Source organism: Gymnodraco acuticeps, unplaced genomic scaffold, assembly GCF_902827175.1.
Source record: "Gymnodraco acuticeps unplaced genomic scaffold, fGymAcu1.1, whole genome shotgun sequence".
NCBI lineage: Eukaryota > Metazoa > Chordata > Actinopteri > Perciformes > Bathydraconidae > Gymnodraco > Gymnodraco acuticeps.
In genome coordinates this window covers 277,527-300,660 of record NW_022991285.1, presented here as the reverse complement: position 1 = coordinate 300,660, position 23,134 = coordinate 277,527, and the positions used below count along the sequence as shown (strand labels likewise).

General features: G+C 42.8%; 1 protein-coding gene and 1 long non-coding RNA gene across 2 annotated transcripts; one reads left to right on the top strand and one right to left on the bottom strand.

Moving 5' to 3' along the window:
• Nucleotides 1–25: 25 nt before the first annotated feature.
• On the bottom strand, nucleotides 26–2,799 carry LOC117562096. Its single transcript, XR_004571487.1, has 2 exons — nucleotides 1,681–2,799; nucleotides 26–1,499 (listed from the first exon to the last, which is right to left on the bottom strand). It is a non-coding gene; the product is annotated as an uncharacterized LOC117562096 (long non-coding RNA).
• A 5,791-nt stretch (nucleotides 2,800–8,590) lies between these two features.
• LOC117562093 (chondroitin sulfate synthase 3-like) lies at nucleotides 8,591–16,205 on the top strand. Its single transcript, XM_034239875.1, is given in 4 exon segments — nucleotides 8,591–9,962; nucleotides 11,888–12,171; nucleotides 12,586–12,864; nucleotides 12,866–16,205. Coding segments are annotated over 4 exon segments (2,400 nt in total). The 5' UTR covers nucleotides 8,591–9,409; the 3' UTR covers nucleotides 14,150–16,205.
• Nucleotides 16,206–23,134: the final 6,929 nt, after the last annotated feature.

Below are 23,134 nucleotides of genomic sequence, written 5' to 3'. Positions count from 1 at the left end.
TTAATAAAATCACACAGAAGCTGTATACGTTTTTGGGGATATTTTTTTATTTTAACACAAATACAACATTAAAACCTATAATTGCAGTCAGCAGCCTTGCCAACACACCAGTGCTTTCTAAAGGCCTATTCACACATGGCCCCTCCACTTGCTCCCTGCTGAGGTCAGACAGGGCAACAAGTTGCTCCTCTGCTGACAGGCACACAATCCACCTGTACTGATATACAGTCCGTGAGAGACTAATTGCCTCACCTTAAGAGCTGGATGTGTAAGAAGTACAACCCAGAAACATTTACTAATTTAAAACAAAAGCTGCTTTGCTGAACACTTAAACATACTACTTCTGGGTACCGAAATATTTGCTATCAATCACTTCAGTCTTGGTTAAAAGCTAGATTTAGCCAAAATCCAACCATTAAAATACTACAGGCCTCAATCTCACACCTCAACACCTTACCTTAGCCTGACTCTCCTTGCCTTTCTTGAAGCAAAATGATCTATGACATCATCATAAGACAGCTGTTTTGAGACCACATGGTTGATGCTTATGATGGATAGTCCACTGAGACGTTCTTGTCCCATAGAAGCTCTTAGGTAAGTTTTGACCAGTTTGAGCTTTGAGAAGCTTCTTTCAGCAGCAGCCACTGTAACAGGAAGAGTGGCAGAGATTCTCAGAGCAACCTACAAATTGGGGTACATTTCTGTCAGCTTCTTCTCATGAAGGAAGGTCAATAGTTCCATGTTTGTCATCTTCTTTGATGGCAAATGTGGAACATTTTTGCATTTCTGCAGCAAGTTCCCTGCCATCAATATCTGGTTGTCCATCATGGGTCAGAGCAGAGCTCAGGGTTTGACAGTGCTTTGGCAGTTCTTCGTTTGATGTGGTGGGAAAGTTGATGAGCACTCCAAACTTGTCATTTACCTCTTCAAGGTGCTGAAATCTCTCATCAAGTGAAGAGAGGGCTGTATCCACAACCACATTAAAAAATGTGATTTCCATTTTTTTAAGTGCATCATCAATAGGCTCATCTGGAGACTCATAACCAAACTGCCGTTTTGTGGATCTCAACCGCTTTTGCTTGAGAACAGACTCCACGTTCATCTCCTCACACATCTCCTTTGCAGTTGTCTGTGCATCAGAAAATCCAGTCCTTCTGTAGCAGGTGAGGGAATCTCCTGTTTTCTTCAGCAGGTCGACAGCCACATCTAACTACATGGAGGGTGACTGCATCAGTTTGCTCACATGCTGGATCTTGTAGAGGATGTCATACCATATGGTTGTGCAAATGATAAAACGGTAAGATCCAATCTCCTCAGCCAAAGACTGGGCTTCAACTCTCACCACAGGGTCTGCAGTTGTTTCCCTCACCTCCAGAAGAGCCTCTCTGATTTGCCCAGCCTGGTACATTACTGCCTCAACGCTTTTTATCCTGCTTTCCCATCTGGTCTCTGACCACGATTTCAGGGTTGTTTTGACATGTTTCAGCAGGATGTCCCATCTATGCGTGGAGGCAGAGAAGAGTTTGTACAACTTTGTTAAATAGCCAAAGTAGCCTATAGCATCTGGTGAGCTCTTTGCAGCATCAGCTACCACCAGATTTAAGGTGTGAGCACCACAAGGGACAAAAAAAGCTCTTGGGTTCTGCTGAAGCAACCTAGCCTGAACACCTTTATTCTTACCCTTCATGTTGGCACCGTTGTCATACGACTGTCCTCTGCAGTCCTCAAAGGGGATGTTAAGTTCCTCCAGCCTTTTGAGAATGAGCAATGTCAAACTTTCCCCTGTTGACTGCTCTGCCACAAGAAAGCCCAGGAAATGTTCTTTAACCTGTGGTTTGTCTTCTAGCGATACTATCCTGACAATAACAGAGAGTTGTTCTTTATGACTCAGATCAGGAGTGCAATCCAAAATGATGGAGAAATACTTACACGTTTTTATCTCTTCCACAATTGTGTCCAGTATTTTAGAGCTGATTGAGTCAATCAGTTCATTTTGAATTCTTTTGCCCATATAATGTGTGTGACTGCCAGCTCCACTTGCCACCCTACCAACATGCTACTTTATGACTGGATCGAATTTGGCCATAAGCTCCACTTCTTTTAAAAAGTTGCCATTGTCTGGTTGGTTTAATGTGTCTGTGGACCCCCTCAGAGCCAGGTTTCTCTCTGCTAAGGACTGAATTATTGCCACGAATCGGGTGAGAACGTCGTGCCACCTATTTCTCTCAGCCTGAGCAAGGGCCATCTCTTGCATATCTATTGTAAGCCCCCTGGCAAGACGGACGTCTAACTCCTTCCATGTTGCCATGTTTGTGTTGTGCTCCTTGCTTTCTTCATGTACCTTGAGCAAGTGACTTGCATTTTTCCAGTCCTTTAGTCCTTCCCTATTGAGTATGTAATTTCTCTGTGAAAACATTGTGCAGCAGAAGCAGTGCAAGCTATCATTCTTTTTTGAATACATCAACCAGCTTCTTTTGATTTTTTCTCCGTTGATTAAGACTCTGTTAAAATAGTCTTGCTGACACCTTCTCCCGTCTTTTTGTTTGGGAAAGATAAAACTAGATTTCATTTGATATGGTCCACTCTGAACAAACTCTGTCCTGTCATTATCAGTAAGAACAGATGGCCAGTCGGCAGGGTCTATTGGTGAAGCCTTTATCCCTGATGCTGTATAACTTGGCTCTGCTGAGGTGGAGGGGACAGGAGCGCTTGATGCTGTATCACTGGGCTCTGCTGAGGTGGAGGAGACAGGAGCGCTTGATGCTGTATCACTGGGCTCTGCTGAGGTGGAGGGGACAGGAGCGCTTGATGCTGTATCACTGGGCTCTGCTGAGGTGGAAGGGACAGGAGCGCTTGATGCTGTATCACTGGGCTCTGCTGAGGTGGAGGAGACAGGAGCGCTTGATGCTGTATCACTGGGCTCTGCTGAGGTGGAGGAGACAGGAGCGCTTGATGCTGTATCACTGGGCTCTGCTGAGGTGGAGGGGACAGGAGCGCTTGATGCTGTATCACTGGGCTCTGCTGAGGTGGAAGGGACAGGAGCGCTTGATGCTGTATCACTGGGCTCTGCTGAGGTGGAGGGGACAGGAGCGCTTGATGCTGCAGGGCTGGGCTCTGCTGAGGTGGTATGAGGCCCAACACATTTCAATAGTGCATCTGGAGAGAGAAGAGAAGTATATGTGACCATCAAGAGATGTATTATATTTGCTAGACCAAATTATATTATAGAAATCAGAAAACAGGAGCAGCTCACAAAATAATTAGAATATCATGGAATATATTGCCTCCATGTAGAATTGATGCATTTATCTCTGCAAAAGGAGCCCCGACCAAGTACTGAGTACATATTTGAATACACTTTTCAGAAGATCGAAATATCTGTATTATAAATCCTTATCTAATATTATACTAGATACAGGATTATTGATTTTCATGATCTGTAAGCTGTAATAATCACAATTAAAACAAAAAAGGTTTGAAATATTTCACTTCATGCATAATGAATCTAGAATATATGATTAATTTGTTTTATTAAATTAAAGAAAAACAGTTCTATGATATAGTTATTCTTTTAGATGCACCTGCATATTCTGCGACTTACCAGATGGCAAAGAAGCAGCTACATTAGGGCTGGGCGATATGGCCAAAAAAAGAAATCCCCGATTTGTTCACAAAAAATCCGATTTACGATTTAAATCGATTTTCTCCCCCCCCCCATATGCAGATGACAAAGTAATTGTTCCAATTTTAACCAATGACATATCACTGGAAAGACCAGGATGTCTTCTGTACAGCACATCAGGGATTGATAGAGTAGCTCAAAAGAGTAAAAGGAGATGCATGTTAACAAAATGTCCACTACAGTGGACATTTTCAATGGGCTGGGTCCCAGGAGGATATATTGGCACCATATCCTTTGCTATATACATACCGACCGCATCTGTAATGGCTTTCCAGCGGGCCGAATTCTTGTCATATGGGATTAGTGCTGCGTACCTGGACAGGACTCACATTCAGGTTCAGGTCCGGACTCAAGTCCAGAGGTTCAGGTTCAGGTCCGGACTTATAAGTCCGGACCTGAACCCATGGCTTGTGTCAAGTTGTGTGAGTAACTAAAATGAACTTATTGTGAGCTAATTATCAATTAAAAATGAACTCATAATTAACTCAAATTCAAACTCATCAGGTTTATTGTGCTCCCTTCCAACTTGTGTCTACATTTCTCTACAAAGTACAAATGTAAAAAAAACACTTTTTGCCACTTAGTCTACAAATGACTTATGACAGCAACTACAGTGAACTACTACAAAGTTCAAACATTTATTTCATTTACCAAACTAAAGTAACCAAACAGTCCCTGAGCTGACTGAGCCTAAATCCCTAAAACGTTGCTGAAAGGTAGAGTGTAGAGTAGACTATACGCATTACACTGTTACACACCTACTATACAGTATAGGCTACACTGTAGTGACTGACTGTACAGTCAGAGTGTACTGTACTGTCTGTACACCATGTATTTTCTACAACTCTACATGTGTACATTATACAGTGTATACTACATACATAGTGATGTACATACTTTTAGAAATTAAAATCAATGTTGATATGGCTTAATTTTGAATTAAATACACTATTTAATTTAAATCAGTTTTATTCTGAAAAAAACCGGAAGTTGACACTAACTTAATACTTTTATTCTGAAAATTATTCACTTCCGGTTAGCATTAGCATGTGGTGAAATGCTACGTTTTCAAACCGTGAATCGAAGGTGAAATGACATGTGATGTTGTACACTGAGCACACTGGGATTAGCACTCATTTATTGACGCTGAATAACGTTTATCAGGGAATGTTTAAATAACCACAGACACCAGAATATACGTAAGTGCTAGTTTTTTTTGCGAGTCCAAGTACCGGTTCCCGACGTTCCGGTTTTAACCGGACTTGAACCGAAACTTTTTACAAGTCCAGTACCGGTTCGGCGTACCGGTACGCAGCACTATATGGGATGCAGTTTGAAAATGTCTGTGTTACGGTAGACTGTATTTTGGCGGCTGTGCGCGAGGTGCTTGTAGTGCCGCGGTCTTTTTCATTCCGCTGCGCGGAACATTTCTCCCATTCAGCAGGATGCTTTTGTTTGAGGTGCTGCAGTACATTTGTCGTACTGCTGCCTTTGCTAGCAACAGACTTCAAACATACTTTGCAGCGGGGTGTTGTCTGGTCTGAATCTGACCTCGCGAACGCAAACCAATTCCAAATAACGGATGACACCGTGCCTTTCTTTGGAACAAGTTCTTACCTGCTCGTTGTCATGTTGTTTGTGTAATGTGTATCACTCTATTTGGTAAATGCGCGCACTGTGCGGGGGGAGGGCTGAGGCGAACTACGGGAGCCCAGAGGGAAAAGTTGGCGGATGTTGAAGAGAAAACCGATTTTCATTTTAACAAGTCGACGTGAACTACACACTCGAGTTAATCGATAAAATCGATTTATCGCCCAGCCCTAAGCTACATACATTGTAATATAGCATATTAAAGATAAAGGCTAAGGTATGCAGTATTTACAGTAGTGACAAACATTTTAACACTGATGTAAACGTTACACTATTGATTATTGAACATACTTTAGACAGCATAAACTGTAAGGCAATACAATTAAAGGCCTACAACTATCAATTATTGAGGGGATGTAAAAGGAATAGCATTTTAATGACTATCATTATTAGCCTATTACTACAAGCAGGGCAAACATTGGCTCACCTCAACAGATATAGTAGATCAGGCATCCTCAAACTACGGACTCCGGTCCGGATCCGGACCGAACCACCACTGTCTCCGGACTCTGAGCAAATTATAGTTTTCATATGTATTATCTCTCTGTATTATATGTGAGACATCGCCACAACGCATTCGCAACGAGTCAAAATTCTCCGCTATGTCCACTGCAAACAGCGCTCTGCATGTCTGACTGTTCCACTGTGTTCCACCTGTGTGTGTCAACGCTTTGGTCCAATCACATTCAGCATCCAGTCAGCGTTTTTTCCCCCCAAACAATCTGCGAATCAGAGGCACAGTAGGGCGGGTCTTCGCGGACTGCGGGTGGGAAAAATGTGTGTGTCTCTTTCAACCTGTCTAAGTCAGAGCGAGAATTAAAAAAAAAAAATCAGAGCGAGAGTTAACAGCTCATCTAGTTCCATCTGTACTGTAGCTAGTAGCCTAGTTTCACCTACTGGGGTGGCAACTGACACCCTAAAAATAGGCATTACCACTCCAGTTGGCAGCTTTGTTTTGAAAGAAAAGTTGTGGCTCATCGGACATTTATGAGAGAAAGTCTCTAATGTCCGAGTGCAAGTGAATGCAGCACAAGATGCACGTCATGTAACCCCTCCCCCGGTCCTGGCGCAAGCGTGGACATACGATTGGCGGCCATTTCATTTTGAACTGGACGGCGCAAAACGAGAAGCATTCGGACCCAAGCGCTGAAGGAATGAGGTATTTGCTGTCTACACTGACAGAGAAGAGACTGTCAGTTTGGCTATACTCAGCATTGAATCAAAACGCACTGAAGCTGTTGATCTTAATACGTTTGTGAGGCGTTTTGCTGAACAAAATGGTAATCGCCGCATTCAGCTGTAATAGACATGTCAACTTGATGCTCTGCTCACGGATGAGCATACACAACTATTAAGATGATGACCTTACGAGTGTAAATATATTTTTTTCTTTGAGGGGGTCTGCCCCCAAAAAACTGTTTTAAGTCCTGAGAAAGTCAAATCAGACGGTGTGTAAAACTACACTGCCCAGCCAAAAAAAAAGTAACCACTTTGATTTAACTAGGCCAGTAGGTAAGGACTTTCCACTGGATAATAACTGAAGTATAAAAGAATGCATGACTGAAGTGATGGAGACCATGTTTGAAGGCAAACAAAAAGAGGAAATAACAGGTCAAATCAAGCAAATCCCCTCTCAGATTCCACAGCAACCAGAAGAACATACATACAGGCTGGTGATTTGATTCATCAGCTTTGTGATGGAATAAAAAATGCACAGTGCATTTCCTTAGCTGTGGGTGAGTCCACTGACACCACTGACAATGCTCAGTTGCTGGTGTTTGTGAGTTGTTATGATGAGGCAAAGGGGGAGTTTGTTGAAGATGTGTTGGGCCTGACGAACCTCAGTGGACGCACAAGGGGGAATACATTTATAAAGCAATAATGGGAATGCTGAATGAAAGAGGGTGCAGCTGCCTTTATTCATAACTGTGCAGCTCTTACACTGCAACTCTGAGGGGTCAAGCACAGACACAATAACAATGAAAACTGCTGCATACAGATTATTTTTGTTTTTGCAACCTTGTGTTAAGAATCTTGTTGCAATTGTTTAAAAGTTTGAATGACCGTAATAAACGGACCTTTGTCTTATTGAAACATTTATTTTGGACCTTTAAGATTTGTATTTGAGTACCCCTGTAGTAGATGATATATAGCAGGTGATGTAACTCTTTCCAAATGTCCCTGAATTTAAGGTGGGAGTAACGGTAATAATTGACGTTAACTCTAAATGTAACTATTGACTAGCAAACAAACGACCTTGCTATCGTCTAAAAGTAAGCTAGCAAGTTTAAACTGTTCCATCAACGGTAACTACAATCAATTTTTTGACTTTGTTTAATCATCATCACATTAACGTTACTGTACCTTTGTATTTCTCCCGTTTGTCCTCCTCCTCTTTTCTTTTCTTTCTTCCCTGGGCACCAGATAACTTTGTTCTTTTCGACATGCTAATTACCGTCTTTGTTTTCTTCTCCCGAGTCAAAGCAGGTCAAAGGGGGCGGGTCAAGTGTCAGTCAGTGACACTTGACCCGCCCCCCTCGCTCCTTGAGGACATAAACAGCCTGCGGGGCTGGGGCAGTTCAACTTACCTGAATTAGGGGGGGGGGGGGGGCGCCATAGTGTATGGGCTCTGTGCGCAATATAGACGTAGTTCTGTTAAGATAATAAGATGTACTTTGTTGATCCAAAATCGGGAAATTGTTTTATTTAAAAAAAATTAAAAAATCACAATTACATTTTTTTTTTTTTATAAAATATATATTTCCCCCAATTTTCGGCGCCCCCCTGGCTTGATGCACCCTTAGCATTCGCCTATACTGCCTATGCCAAGGGCCGGCCCTGGGTGTGCGTAGTTGAACCTTTTCATATTTAAGTTTGTAGCAAGTGGAGGGCTGCTGCTGCTGCTGTGTGTGCTTGCACACGTGCGCGCGCACGCGTTAGTTTGAAAGACTCCCATAAAGCTCACATTATAACTCGAACCTTGCCTGTAACCTTAACCCTAACTCTTTGTCTGGGTTAGGGTTAGGGGAGGGACTTCGCCACTCCCACCAGGAAGCCGGGCTCCTCCAGACTGTATGTGTACGTTGGCATGGCAAGGACTTGTGTGAGTGAGGCGTTTTGAAAACCATCATTATAATCTTTAACCACTGTTTCCTATACTTTTCCCCTTTAACCCTTTGTGTGGAATGGTGGAATGCATACTATAGTATATGAGTACTTTATTTGGGGTATTTTAAGTATAATTTTCGTACTAGTTTTACTTGAGTACAATAGGAATGCAGGATTTCTTCAACCTTTGTATATATATTTTTTTAAATGGCCTTTAGTTGAACATTTTCTTTAACTCTGCTGCCACCTGCTGGTATAAGTAGTTCGTGCACCTTACACACAGACAGACACGTGACCAGAAGTCTGCTTTTCATGTGAGCAAGAAAATACCCTTCAAAATAAAGGCACCAACGTCCAGCTGTGAGATTTATTATAAATTAGAACAATTCTTTATTGCTTTTGATCGTGTACAGACTTTTCCCTTGCATTCTTAATGTACTGGTTCTGCTCAAAAAAAGGTTTTAGTTCGTCATTTCTGTAGATCTATATTAACAAGGCTTTTAGTCTGAAGAAGGAAAACTCCGAGTGGAAATGTTTGCTGTTCATGAACACAGCTCAGGTTACATATACCTGGCTGTCACTGACAGAAGGCATTACGCTTCTAAGAAGACGTCGATGGTAAACTAAAGGGGGAGTGTACAGAGGGGGGAGTGTTTGGTCCAGACCTACGGATATTTTTGGACTAGCCTAATGCTAGGACATCAAAGTGGAAACAACTATGGAGGATAACTGGGTTAGTGAGTAGTCGCTAACGGTTCGGAATGGAACTGTGCAGTTTTCAAATGGGACGCGCGAGCCTTCAGGCACGGGGCTATTCTGAATGTCAGTTTGTTTATTTACGCTAAAAGAGGTGGAAAGTGTATTTTTCCATATCAGGTAGGACAGTAATGCTCCACAGAGAGATGCTGGATACACGTCAGCACCTCCTCACACAACGGTACCATTGATACACAGAGCAAGTCAGCAGCAATGGCTGTGAAACCTAGGAGACCGTTGGTGACCGTTATTTTAGGCGTGTTTCTCGGATTCACCGCTTCTACGTGGCTCTTTGTACCTCAAGTTCTGGAGAGTAAAGGAAAGAAATCTCCCGTGTGTTTGTACCATAGTCACAGTGATTCCTCAGCCGGGAAAGGTCCCTTCATCCCTGGGGAAAGCCCACAGCTCAGCCCGGAGGAGGACAGGACATCCAGTCCGGGCAACAGCACCGGGGGGAGAACCACAGGCAGGCCGAAACGGTTCCTTTATGTCGGCGTCATGACAGCCAAGAAGTATCTGGATACCCGAACCGTGGCTGCCTACCAGACCTGGGTGAGCTCCATCCCAGGGAAAGTTGAGTTTTTCTCCAGCGAGGGATCCGGGTCCATCCACTTACCTGTCCCAGTGCCCGTGGTCTCGCTGGCAGGTGTGGACGACTCGTACCCTCCACAGAAGAAGTCATTCATGATGCTGAAATACATCCACGACCACTACCTGGATAAATATGAGTGGTTCATGCGGGCAGATGATGACGTTTACATAAGAGGTGAATATTCTGGGAGTGAATACGTGTGTGTGTGTGTTTTTAAATGCAGGTCTTTAGTCAGAATCAGTCAGACGAAGCCCAGATTCTAATGTTAAGGGCCTCTCAATGTCTGTTTTGCATTATTGTCAGTGTTGTTTATGGCCCTGTGTCAAAAACCTACCACTGTGTCAAAAACCTACTTGATGCTTATTCCAAATGTGTTGCACGCAGTACGCAGGAGCAGTGAGACAGAGACTATGGGTTTGAAACAAACCAACAGGTTAGGCAAACACAGAGCTGTGTTTTAGGAAAGGAAGCTTTTGTGTGGATGATTTATTTACTAAGCCTGGCACAGTTTTGTTCATGATTTGTTCAAAATTCTCTTAGTTTCGTATTTCCTTTTATTAAAGGTCACCTATTATGCAAAATCCACTTCTTCATGTCTCTTCTACATCAACATGTGTCCCCTCTTCTTCATGTCTCTTCTACATCAACATGTGTCCCCTCTTCTTCATGTCTCTTCTACATCACATGTGTCCCCTCTTCTCCATGTCTCTTCTACATCAACATGTGTCCCCTCTTCTTCATGTCTCTTCTACATCAACATGTGTCCCCTCTTCTTCATGTCTCTTCTACATCAACATGTGTCCCCTCTTCTTCATGTCTCTTCTACATCAACATGTGTCCCCTCTTCTTCATGTCTCTTCTACATCAACATGTGTCCCCTCTTCTTCATGTTTCTTCCACATCAACATGTGTCCCCTCTTCTTCATGTCTCTTCTACATCAACATGTGTCCCCTCTTCTCCATGTCTCTTCTACATCAACATGTGTCCCCTCTTCTTCATGTTTCTTCCACATCAACATGTGTCCCCTCTTCTTCATGTCTCTTCTACATCAACATGTGTCCCCTCTTCTCCGTGTCTCTTCTACATCAACATGTGTCCCCTCTTCTTCATGTCTCTTCTACATCAACATGTGTCCCCCTCTTCTTCATGTCTCTTCTACATCAACATGTGTCCCCTCTTCTTCATGTCTCTTCTACATCAACATGTGTCCCCTCTTCTTCATGTCTCTTCTACATCAACATGTGTCCCCTCTTCTTCATGTCTCTTCTACATCAACATGTGTCCCCTCTTATTCATGTCTCTTCTACATCAACATGTGTCCCCTCTTCTTCATGTCTCTTCTACATCAACATGTGTCCCCTCTTCTCCATGTCTCTTCTACATCAACATGTGTCCCCTCTTCTTCATGTCTCTTCTACATCAACATGTGTCCCCTCTTCTTCATGTCTCTTCTACATCAACATGTGTCCCCTCTTCTTCATGTCTCTTCTACATCAACATGTGTCCCCTCTTCTTCATGTCTCTTCTACATCAACATGTGTCCCCTCTGTGGAAAGAGACTCTGAAAGTTTCAGGAACAAAGATTCTCTCTCTTTTTGATCCATTTCTATAAAAACCTGTCTGAAAATGAGCTGATCAGATTTTGGCCACTTTATGATGTCATAACGATTTTTTTGGCTTGTGTAACCATTAGCCAATCAGCAACCAAGGTAACCCCCCCCCCCCCCCCTTATCACCTGAATCTCCTCCTAGAGCACCATTGAGTTCTTTGTAACCAAATCTCTCTCAGAGGGGCGTGGGGAGGGGCTCCTTATTTTCATCTAAAGTAACAGACAGAGAATCAGCACTTTGGAAACAGGGCTGAAACAGAGGGGATTATGGGTAATGCTGCAATGATCTGTTTGGTGTTTGGAGCCAAACACTTCAGAGACATGTTTTGTATATATCTGAGACCTATGATATATTGATGAAAAACAGTATAATAGGGGACCTTTAAGATTACACATTTATTGAGTTGATACGTTTGGCATAACTTATAAATGTATCTTATCTATACGTTTTAAACCAACTCATCTGTTCCACTTTGACCCTGCTGCAGGTGAGAAGCTGGAGGCGTTCCTGCGCTCCCTGAACAGCAGCAAGCCTCAGTACCTGGGCCAGACGGGCCTGGGCATGGCCGAGGAGCTGGGCCGCCTGGCTCTGGAGCCCGGAGAGAACTTCTGCATGGGGGGCCCCGGGATGATATTCAGTCGAGAGGTTCTCCGCAGGATGGTCCCTCACATCAGCACCTGTCTGAGGGAGATGTACACCACCCACGAGGATGTGGAGATTGGCCGCTGTGTGCGACGCTTTGGAGGAACACAGTGTGTGTGGTCGTATGAGGTAAGAACTGAGGCGGTTCTTTCAGGGAAATTCATTGTCATCAAGTCAATATTCAGTGACAGGAAGTATGGTTAGTATTGCTGGATTCAGTTATCAGAAATCCTTTATTTATTTGTCCCGTATTGGGGACATTTACGTTATTAACTTTGGTAAACTTTACAGGTTTATAATATCCTTCTTATAAACAGTTTTCAGTCCCAGTTTAATTAGATATCTCATTCAATCAAAAAGCATGACAACTTATTTTGTTTTGCTTATTTGGGGATGTCAAATCATAGCATGCCATTCCACAACAAAGCTCAGTTTTATTGCCTGTGCAGAGGTTTATATGGACTTTACATTAGGCCTTATGACAGTTAGAGAGTTATTGTGGTACTAGGACATGACCCATGCTCTTACCCTCTCTTTCCACAGATGCAGCAGCTCTTCTACGAGAACTATGAACACAACAAGAGAGGTTTCATCGAAGAACTTCACAGCAGCAAGATCCACAACGCCATTACACTCCACCCCAACAAGAAGCCGGCCTACCAGTACCGTCTGCACAGCTTCATGATGAGCCGGGAGATCTCCAGACTCTGTTACCAAAGCATCCTGCTGCACCGGGAGGGCCTGCTGATGAGTCACCTGAGTGATAGTGAAGTGCTGTGGGAGGACCAACAGCTGGGCTCCTCTCCTTCCTACATGCGCTTTAAAACCAGGCGATAGGAATGATGTCATTGAGTGGGATTTCCTGACTAGTCGCCACATTTATTCTGCTGCAGAGAACAAAGTGGCCCGGCAGAGCCTTGGCAACTTGCTTCGTACTGCAATGGAAGACGTTATACGCCAGGTCATGGAAATGATTAACGAGAATTCCAAAACACGCGGCCGTGTAATCGACTTTAAGGAGATCCAGTACGGCTATTACAGGGTGGATCCCATGCATGGCGCAGAATACATCATAGACTTACTGCTTCTCTACAAGAAACACAAGGGACGTAAGATAACAGTTCCTGTGAGACGACACGCTTACCTTCAGCAGTCGTTCAGTCGTCCCTTCTTCACTGAAACTGAAGAGTTAGACGTGTCTGAACTCGTCGCCGCCATCAACTCTGAGTCACAATCCCTGTCTTTCCTGTCCAACTCTCTGAAGTTTTTGTCACCTTTCCAGGTCTACGAATCAAACAGGGAGATGTGGGAGCAGAGCCAAAGAAAAGTCAACATCCTCGTCCCATTATCAGGTCGCTACGAGAACTTTGTCCGCTTTATGGAGAACTTTGAGAAAGTGTGTTTGATACCCAAACAAAATGTTAAGCTCTCCATCATTCTGGTAGACAATGAGAACATGGAAAAACACGCTCCGTTAATCAAAGACTACAGCAGGAAGTATCCCAAAGCTGACCTGTCAATCATCCCCATGACAGGCAACTTCTCACGAGGCCTTGCTCTTGAGCTGGGCTCCTCACAGCTGGATAACGACTCCTTACTCTTCTTCTGCGATGTTGATCTCATCTTTAGTGGGGATGCCTTGCAGCGCTGCAGAGAAAATGCTGTCCAAGGGAAACAAGTCTACTTCCCTGTTGTCTTTAGCCAGTACAACCCCAAGATAGTGTACTCTGAGAAAGCCCCGAGAGAAAACAAATTTGTGCTGACCAAGAAAAGTGGTTTCTGGCGAGATTACGGATTTGGAATCACCTGTGTTTTCAAGAGTGATTTAATAAAAGCTGGAGGTTTCGACACCTCGATACTAGGCTGGGGATTGGAAGACGTAGACTTGTACACGAAAGTGATTAATTCTGGGTTGAAAGTGTTACGCAGTCAAGAACCAGGAATTGTTCACCTTTATCATCCTGTCCACTGCAACACAAGTCTTGAGCAGAAGCAATACAAGATGTGCCTTGGGTCGAGAGCAAGTACGTTTGCATCGACAATGCAGTTAGCAGAGCTGTGGCTGGAGAAACACGTAGAGACGGGCTACAACAGAACCGCATCCTGACCCTTCAGCCCTCCTGGACTCGACACAGGTGTAGCTCAGGCTGCTGGGACGCATGTTGTGGTGTGACGGAGGATCACAGCTCTTTGTAGCCTGGACAAACTGATCCAGAAAGTGCAGAAAACTGAAATGGACCGATCCAGTAAGGCCACACAAATCCAAACTGACGACACAGCAGGGAAGAAACCAGAGGAAATACAACAGGACGTAACCAAGTATGGTATTGCTGTGTCAACGTGTTGGAAGCCTTCATAAGACAAGTGTCTGCTACCTTATCCAGTTCTAAACCAACTAAGGAAATCATGGACTAAATCCAAATGTGTTGTTAGTTTCAGAATTATTGATTTGTTAACTGCTGTGCCAATGATGCAAACATATAGCTTTGTAACCTTCCAGCTCTTAGGGATTGGTTTAGAGCAGTGTTTCTCAAACTTTTTCATACCAAGGACCACTAAACCAATACAAAAACACTCGCGGACCATCTAACTCCACAAATATCCCAAAACAATAGGCCTGCTTACCAATCCAACAGTATAACAAATTACTGCCTAATAATGACAGCTTAACCTTCTCGCCTCGTTCACACATGAAATCAACAATACAAATACAGATTATATAAGCATTTAGTTCAAATGCGATTTAAAATGCTCAGGTTTTACACCTCTTATGAAATGTAGACTACATTTATTACGGAGTTTATGTCCGAGCCAACAGACTCACAGATCGTTGGCTACTGAGAGATATGTAAAATACACCACATGTAGTACGACACAAACCTCCGCTGTGGATTTTCAAAACAAAATACAGTAAAACTATGGTCGCAGGCCCAAGTTTAACTTTCTGAGGTCGAACGGCCCGTCCACACTACAGCTTCAAAAAAAGCTTGGAGCTGGGCGTGTCTGAAGCTCGACCAACAACCATTCACATGAATCTCCCGCCCCTGACACACAAGCAGCGGTTTGATTGGCTAGAGCTTGTACTGGCATATGATTTGATTGGCTGACGCTTCCACCGAAAACTTCAGAAGCTTCAAAAGTTGAACATTGCTCAACTTTTGCAGCCTGAAACGCCAGGAAAGCTCCGCTCTGCTTCCCACAATGCAGTTCGGCGAAAAGTGACGTCACCCCATTCAAAGTGAATGGGCAGACGCGTTGGAAACCGTTTTTGAAGCTGTCGAAGCTGTAGTGTGGACGGGCCGTAAGCCCTTTTTGCTAATTTTAGGCTCGCCTGGGCTTTTTTTCTAAAAATGCTATTAAAACATGAACCTTGGTGACCATCGGGCTGGCCTGCATGGTCTGCCTACAAAACAAAAATAAAAAACATTTATGCAGCCCCAACAACAGCCTCTGATCATCAACAGATTTCATGCAATGCTTCATTGGATGCATATATTAGATAATAATCTCTATCTAACTCCTAACACATCTGAATCTACTTCCAGCATGGATAAATGTTCGTAAAAGACAACATGGCAACATGTGTGACGAAGGTGTTGCGCTGGGCTCTATCATGCAATCGAAAGTTAAGCTCGCTCCATTGCGGAGATATTCCCGCGAGAGTGCGGAAAACTTTCGAATGTGACATTTTACCAATATACTCACGGCCCACTAGGGGGCGCTCACGGACCACTTTTTAACATTTATATCAGCGGTTCCCAACCTGTGGGAACGCATTGCAAGTGGGCCGCCAAATAATTTGTAAAACATTATGATTTGTGTGGAAACAATTCATTATTAAGATTTTTTTTATTTTAACATCTTTTACTTTCTCTTTCTCGATTCTCCTTAGTCAGTACAGTCCTTGACAGCGCTCTGTACTACTGGACTAACACAGTGTCACATGTTCTGAATTGACCAATCAGAACTTTATTTAGCCTCCGTATTGTTTATGGTTGAATGTGGGCCGCGAAAAAAATTTAGATTCTTAAAGGGGACCTATCATGCAAAATGCACTTTGTGATGTCTTTCATACATCAATATGTGTCCCCGGTGCGTCGGGGAACTCGCGCAGCGTCAGAAAATAAAACCCTCTCTCTTTTCCTCCGTACCCAAATCTTTTAAAAACGGGTGTACAACGAGCGGATACAGATTTGCTGCCGATATTACGTCAAATCGGCGGTGGACCCACAGAAAGTTGCTATCAGAAACAATGCCTGACGTCTTTTGGACGTAATCTTGTCTTTGTTTACATTAGCAAGCCTCGCTAACACTCAGAGCTAACCTGTACTGAAGAGCACATGTGTTTTTAAAAAGCAGGAAATAAAAGAAGGAACTCACCTTGTGATAAACCCGCAAGAGAAAAAGCATTTGAGCTCCATACTGTTTCAGAAATAATCCTTGATGTGGTTTAGAACAGGATGGCATTTTATCACAGCAGAATTTAACTTTATCTCCGGTAGAATTCTGATCAGGCATTAGCTCCGCCTCCTCTTTTTTTTTTTTTCAAGCTAATGTCCCAAAATCCGCGTTTCTCTAACAGGGCTGCAAAATAGGGGTATGAGCAGTATGAGGCATGGCTACAATGGGTGAACTGTTTGGTATTTTATGCAAAAAGCTTCACAGACATGTTTTGTATAGGTATGGCCCTACAATATATTTTTCCAATATAGCATAATAGGTCCACTTTAAGTGGGCCCTGAGTTGAAAAAGGTTGGGAACCGCTGTTTTATATAACATGTGTAAATGACCTATTTTGAGAAGTCCCAAGCTTTGGTTTTTGAACAATGACCAAAGAACAAGCTGTATCACCCAAAATACCTGACGATGGTGATTGCAAGTATTGTAATTGATTGCTTGTTAGCAGTTAACCAGTGACATGAATGGGCTATAGAGTCTTGTGAATGTGGAATATGGTTGCTGTGCCATGAGAAGCAGCATGGACTGCAACGATACAATCTGTAAGTGTTTATCTGTGTGTGAAAAAGAGTCAATCTTCATTAGGCGCTTTCACACTTGAGTACTTTTCCCTTTTAGTTCCGATAGTTCCTGGGATTTTGCGTTCACACCAAAGAGAGAACTTAGTTCATGAGAACTTTCTCCCCTTTTTAGTGCCTGCTAGAGAGGTGGTACTTTCCTGGGAGAAAAAAGTTCCAATTTCTGATTGGCTGGGCGAATTGCAAACCACGCCCCGTAAAAAGTTTTTTGAAGCTGCCATTGTATTTACTGGCATTAGCATTATTAGCATAAGCCCCGCGCACCAACGGAGAGAGAATAACTTATGGCAACACAAATAAAAAAACATGGAAGCGGTGGAGATGAGGAGGTGTCCCAGCAGCTTCTACTGAAACCAGTCCCCAACTCCGGGGACTTCGGGTGGCAGTATACGCCGTGAAGTTGTTTGCGGCCTGCCAGTAAACCCAAAGTAGAAGAAGAAGAAGTGACGTCAGCGGCTTCATTTGCGTTATCTTCCCTCAGGGAACTTATTCCGGTGTGAACGCAATCTGCTCTTTAGTTCCATGGGGGAACTAAGTGCTAAGTACGGGAAAGTACTTGGTGTGAAAGCGGCTAATGAGAAGTTCCTTTCTACTCACCTGAAGCTACGGCTGCTTACTGTCCCTGCTCAAATGATTCCTGTTGTACTACTTTGCTAACATTATTTAGCATGTTCTCTATTTCTCTAATTTCAAGTAGTTGTTTTATATATGTTTTACTAATGCCAAACCCTTCAGCAGCTCAAGACTGTCCTGCATTTCTTCCATTCATCAAAATGTAACTCCAGTGGACAGCTGATAGAATGTTTCCTTTAATAGCAGCTATCATCACTATGCCATTGGCTGTAACCTTTGACCTTAAAATGTAATGCCTACCTGAATGCTCACTATTGTCTGATTGAATCAAACATGCCAGAACAATCGTCTTAGAAAGTGTTGAATGTTAAGAATCTTCTGTGTTGCACTCTTAAGATGCTTGACAACAACATTGTTTTTTTAAGGCACTCTAAAGGCCCTAACACGCCACGCCTCAAAGAACTGGTTTCAGCAGAGTCTGTGTTGCCTTACGTTACCTAGGTCATGGCCAAAAAGTTGCACTTGAACAATGGTTGTTAAAAGAGAACTGGATACAGCAATGGAGGCGAGTCCCTGTTTATTCCTATAAAAGTTGCCCAGTGGCGCATGAAGCCAAAATGGCCTGAGTCCTTAAAACTAAAACAGGCCCATAGAGCATGTGCACCCTCGTTTCCCTTAAGCCCCTCCTCCATTCAGCTCATCTATACAGCAGCCATTCTCTGCTTATTCAAATGAATGGAAGACAGAAAATAAAAAATCAGGATTCAGCTTTTAGGGCATTTTACAACGTTAAAGTGATTAAAGAAAGGCTATTAGAATGTCCTCTGAAGTTGAATCACGCAAAAAAAAAACGCTTATTTACAGTCGACCTAGTGTCCAATCGGTGTTACTACAACTTCCATTTCAGTCCAAGAGGTCATAGGGCCCAGAAGGCTCTACCCCATTGACTTAAATTGGGAAAAAGACGTCTGTAAATCAACTGATATATATTTTCTTTTTTAGCTTTGAGCTCAAGTAGGCAGAACAACACTTGAATAGCAGATATTGATTAGTCATTTTGTTCTCGAAAGTCACTGAACATCTTCCATAGAAATGAACAAGCCCCGCCTTCAACACCGGATCTAGTTAACTTATATCCATATTTTAAAGGTCCCCTATCATACTGTTTTTCATCACTATGTTATAGCTCTCAGATATATACAGAACCTGTCTCTGATTGGCTGAAACACCAAACAGATCATTGCAGCATTACCCATAATCCCCTCTGTTTCAGCCCTGTTTCCAAAGTGCTGATTCTCTGTCAGTTACTTTAGATGAAAATAAGGAGCCCCTCCCCACGCCCCTCTGAGAGACATTTGGTCACAAAGAACTCAATGGTGCTCTAGGAGGAGATTCATGTGATAGGCGGGGGGGGGGTTACCTTGGTTGCTGATTGGCTAATGGTTACACAAGCCAAAACACCATTATGACATCATAAAGTGGCCAAAATCTAATCAGCTCATTTTCAGACAGGTTTTTATAGAAATGGATCAAAAAGAGAGAGAATCTTTGTTCTTGAAACTTTCAGAATCTCTTTCCACAGAGGGGACACATGTTGATGTAGAAGAGACATGAAGAAGAGGGGACACATGTTGATGTAGAAGAGACATGAAGAAGAGGGGACACATGTTGATGTAGAAGAGACATGAAGAAGAGGGGACACATGTTGATGTAGAAGAGACATGAAGAAGAGGGGACACATGTTGATGTAGAAGAGACATGAAGAAGAGGGGACACATGTTGATGTAGAAGAGACATGGAGAAGAGGGGACACATGTTGATGTAGAAGAGACATGAAGAAGAGGGGACACATGTTGATGTAGAAGAGACATGAAGAAGAGGGGACACATGTTGATGAAGAAGAGACATGAAGAAGAGGGACACATGTTGATGTAGAAGAGACATGAAGAAGAGGGGACACATGTTGATGAAGAAGAGACATGAAGAAGAGGGGACACATGTTGATGTAGAAGAGACATGGAGAAGAGGGGACACATGTTGATGTAGAAGAGACATGAAGAAGAGGGGACACATGTTGATGTAGAAGAGACATGAAGAAGAGGGGACACATGTTGATGTAGAAGAGACATGAAGAAGAGGATTTTGTACAATAGGTGACCTTTAAAGGCGTGGCAAGACCCTGAACTTTAGTAGAAAGGTTCCAAAAACGATTGGGTGCAGTTGAGGAAACGTCATGGTACCAAATGCCATTTCCAATCGGTGTTGGGCAGACCTTCATGGGGGGGGGAGTAAAGTGCCTGAGCAGGTTACGTTTCCTCTGATGGGACATTCAGATAAAGTGCAATGTCTTGTGTTTTTTTTAGGCATTTGCTTCTAAACTGTAATCTGCCGGTACTAAAGGAAATGTATTTCACTGTTATAATATGAGCTTCTTCTTACTGCCATAGTTATTATAATGTTTACACTTCTGTCTCAGGACAACATTTAATCACCAGGTGCATTGCAGCCCTTTATGACACCACGTTCCTTCAGTTACTGCATACCAAATGTACAGAAATCTTTCGTGTTGTAACATGCATCCTAATGAGAAACTGAGCAGATGTTTTTTTGGCATGAGTTCAGCCGAGTGAATCACTGTACACGCCTCTATCTTTTCAGCAACACATACAAATAAATTGTAATGTGAACAATGTCAGTTAAATGTCATCACCAGGCAAATAATAGCTGGTGGATAATGCTAAAATATAAAGTTAACTATATTGTAATTATGTAAGGTACCAGATTTTATGTGTCAGTGTTTTTCTGAGCAATAAAGAAATGAATGACGCAGATCACACACTGTCAAACTCAATTTCATCAAGGGCCACATTAGCATTATGGTAATATACATATATATATATATATATATAAAATAATGTATTATATTACACTATTGCCTCTGAATTGGATTATTATCGGATAGGATAATAACTTAGTAATTGCAAGTCCCTTCAGTGTGCATGCAGTGTGCAAGTCACAAAACGAGATGCATTGTGGGACATGTAGTTTATGAGCAACCTGCTTCTGTAAAGTGGCATGTAACCGTATAATAAACGTATTATATTATTTGCAAGTGTAACAGTGTAAATAGTGAATGTTTGTTTTATTAAATCCTGTTAAACTGGGACTACAGCCATAGTTTTGTCATTTTATTTTATTTTTGAAAAGTCGCAGCTGGAAGCTAGTGTTGCGCTGAATGTGGTGCATTTTGGGAATCTGTCAGCTTTGGGTGAGTTGTTGCCAGTGGCGTAGCCAGGAATTATTGTGTGGGTGGGCCTGGAGAAATGTAGGTGGGCCAGGGGGAGACATATTAAGCGTGGGGTCTGAGCTGAAACTTCATTAATGATTTTTTAATGCACTAATAGAACATAAGCATAAATTAGCAGTGAAAACAAAAAACATAGGCACGGCGGCCTCAGAATGTGTGTAAAACTGACATCCACAGGGATGGGTATTGTTAAGGCTTTAACGGTACTACTACTTTTATCGATAGCGCTTATGCTCCAGGTTCAGTACCAACCACATCATAAAGTACGCGGACGATACAACAGTGGTGGGACTCATCAGGGACAACAACGAACAGGCCTACAGGGAGGAGGTGAAACATCTGACAGACTGGTGTAACACCAGCAACCTGATCCTGAATGTCGATAAAACAAGAGATCATTGTCGACTTCAGGAACAAAAAGCACTGTCACCCACCACTCCACATCAACGGCACAGCAGTGAAGACTACAGACAGCACCAAGTTCCTGGGGGTGCATATCACAAGCAGTCTGACCTGGTCCACTCACACTACATCACTATTTAAGAAGGCACAGCAGCGCCTACACTTCCTGCACAGCTCCCCCCTCCCATCCTCACCACATTCTACAGAGGAACCATAGAGAGCGTGCTGACCAGCGGCATCTCCATCTGGTCGAGAGACTGCAACGCCAAAGACTGGAAGTCTCTGCAGAGAGTGGTCAGGACAGCAGAGAAGATCATCGGAGTTTCTCTCCCTCCCATCAGAGACACCGCTCAGAAACGCTGCCTGACAAAAGCCCAGAACATTTTTAAAGACCCCACTCATCCTCACCATGCTCTGTTCTCCCTGCTGCACTCCAGCAAGAGGTTCTGCAGCATTAAGAGCAGAACAGCCAGATTCTGCAATAGCTTTTTCCCCCAAGCCATCAGACTGCTGAACAGCAAGTAGACCAGTAACACAAAGATTACATTACGCTGTGTAAAGAGCACATATAGTATGTCTATTTTATTTATATGTATAGTAAGTCTTTATATTTTAAACGCACACTTTATCTTTAATTTTATCAGCACCACGTCACTATTATTTATTTATATGTACAATTTTAGCAAGTTTTTATATTGTCCTGTTCCTGTAAGCCAGTACAACGACATTTCGTTTTAATAGTACACTCTGTGTCTTGTTGAAATGACGTCTTATCGATCCGGTCCTTTAACATTACTTTTATCGGTTCTTTAGGAGAACAAAAAAAGGTAAACTAACTAAACAATTTGTGAACAAAACTAACATTGCTTTTTATTTAAATTAAATACATAATATTTCACATAAAAAGAAACAACAATGTTTTAACAAATCGTATTAAATAATCTGATGACAGAATTGTAAACAGAATAGCTGAAACTTTAACAAAATAAATAACTCTGTTTCCTCTAATCATAAACCCATGTTTGTATAATGTAGTTAACTCCGTGTGTTGCTGCGAGCATACATAACATACCTGACGTGGAAACGTTACTCGTGGATGGGGCTGCAGAGCTGCTAGAAAGACGGTCGAACCCGGTGCATTCCTCCGTCTGAATGTGGAGCACTTTTGCTAAATGTTTAGACCAGGGGCGTCGCCTGGACCTGGAAACATTCGGGGCTTAGCCCACAGTGGCGGCGCTACAGTCAAATTTTCTACTGCAAGACTCCCCACACGCACATACACAATTGCGCCATCTGGTGTCACAAACAAAAAGCTTTGTTACGGCAATGGAGTGTGGGAGACTCTCATAGCACGTGAGGATCTCTTGAGGGTAAGGTGCCTGTATTATCTCGGTGGACAAAATGTATGTTTTTATTTTATAAGGACAATAACGTACTGTTGTGTTTGTTTAGTTTAATGTTAATTGTTTAATGCTCACAGTCACAGCAACATGTTTTTTGTGTGATTGGCTATTTGTTTTATATGATTTATCAACGTGATCATCAATAGCTAATCTGAGCACCAGAACCCAGCTCACGAGTCCTTTGATGCTGTCCATTGAAATGCAGGTATGTGAGTTTTGTACACCAGTTTATTTATGTTTAATATTTCACATTGCTCCACATGATAACTCGACTACAAAGTCTTCCATGTTTCAACGCTTCTTCCTCTGTGTCACAGTTTCGGGAATATCAAGATCATTGCACAGGGCCTTGGTCTTGTCATAGACCTCAT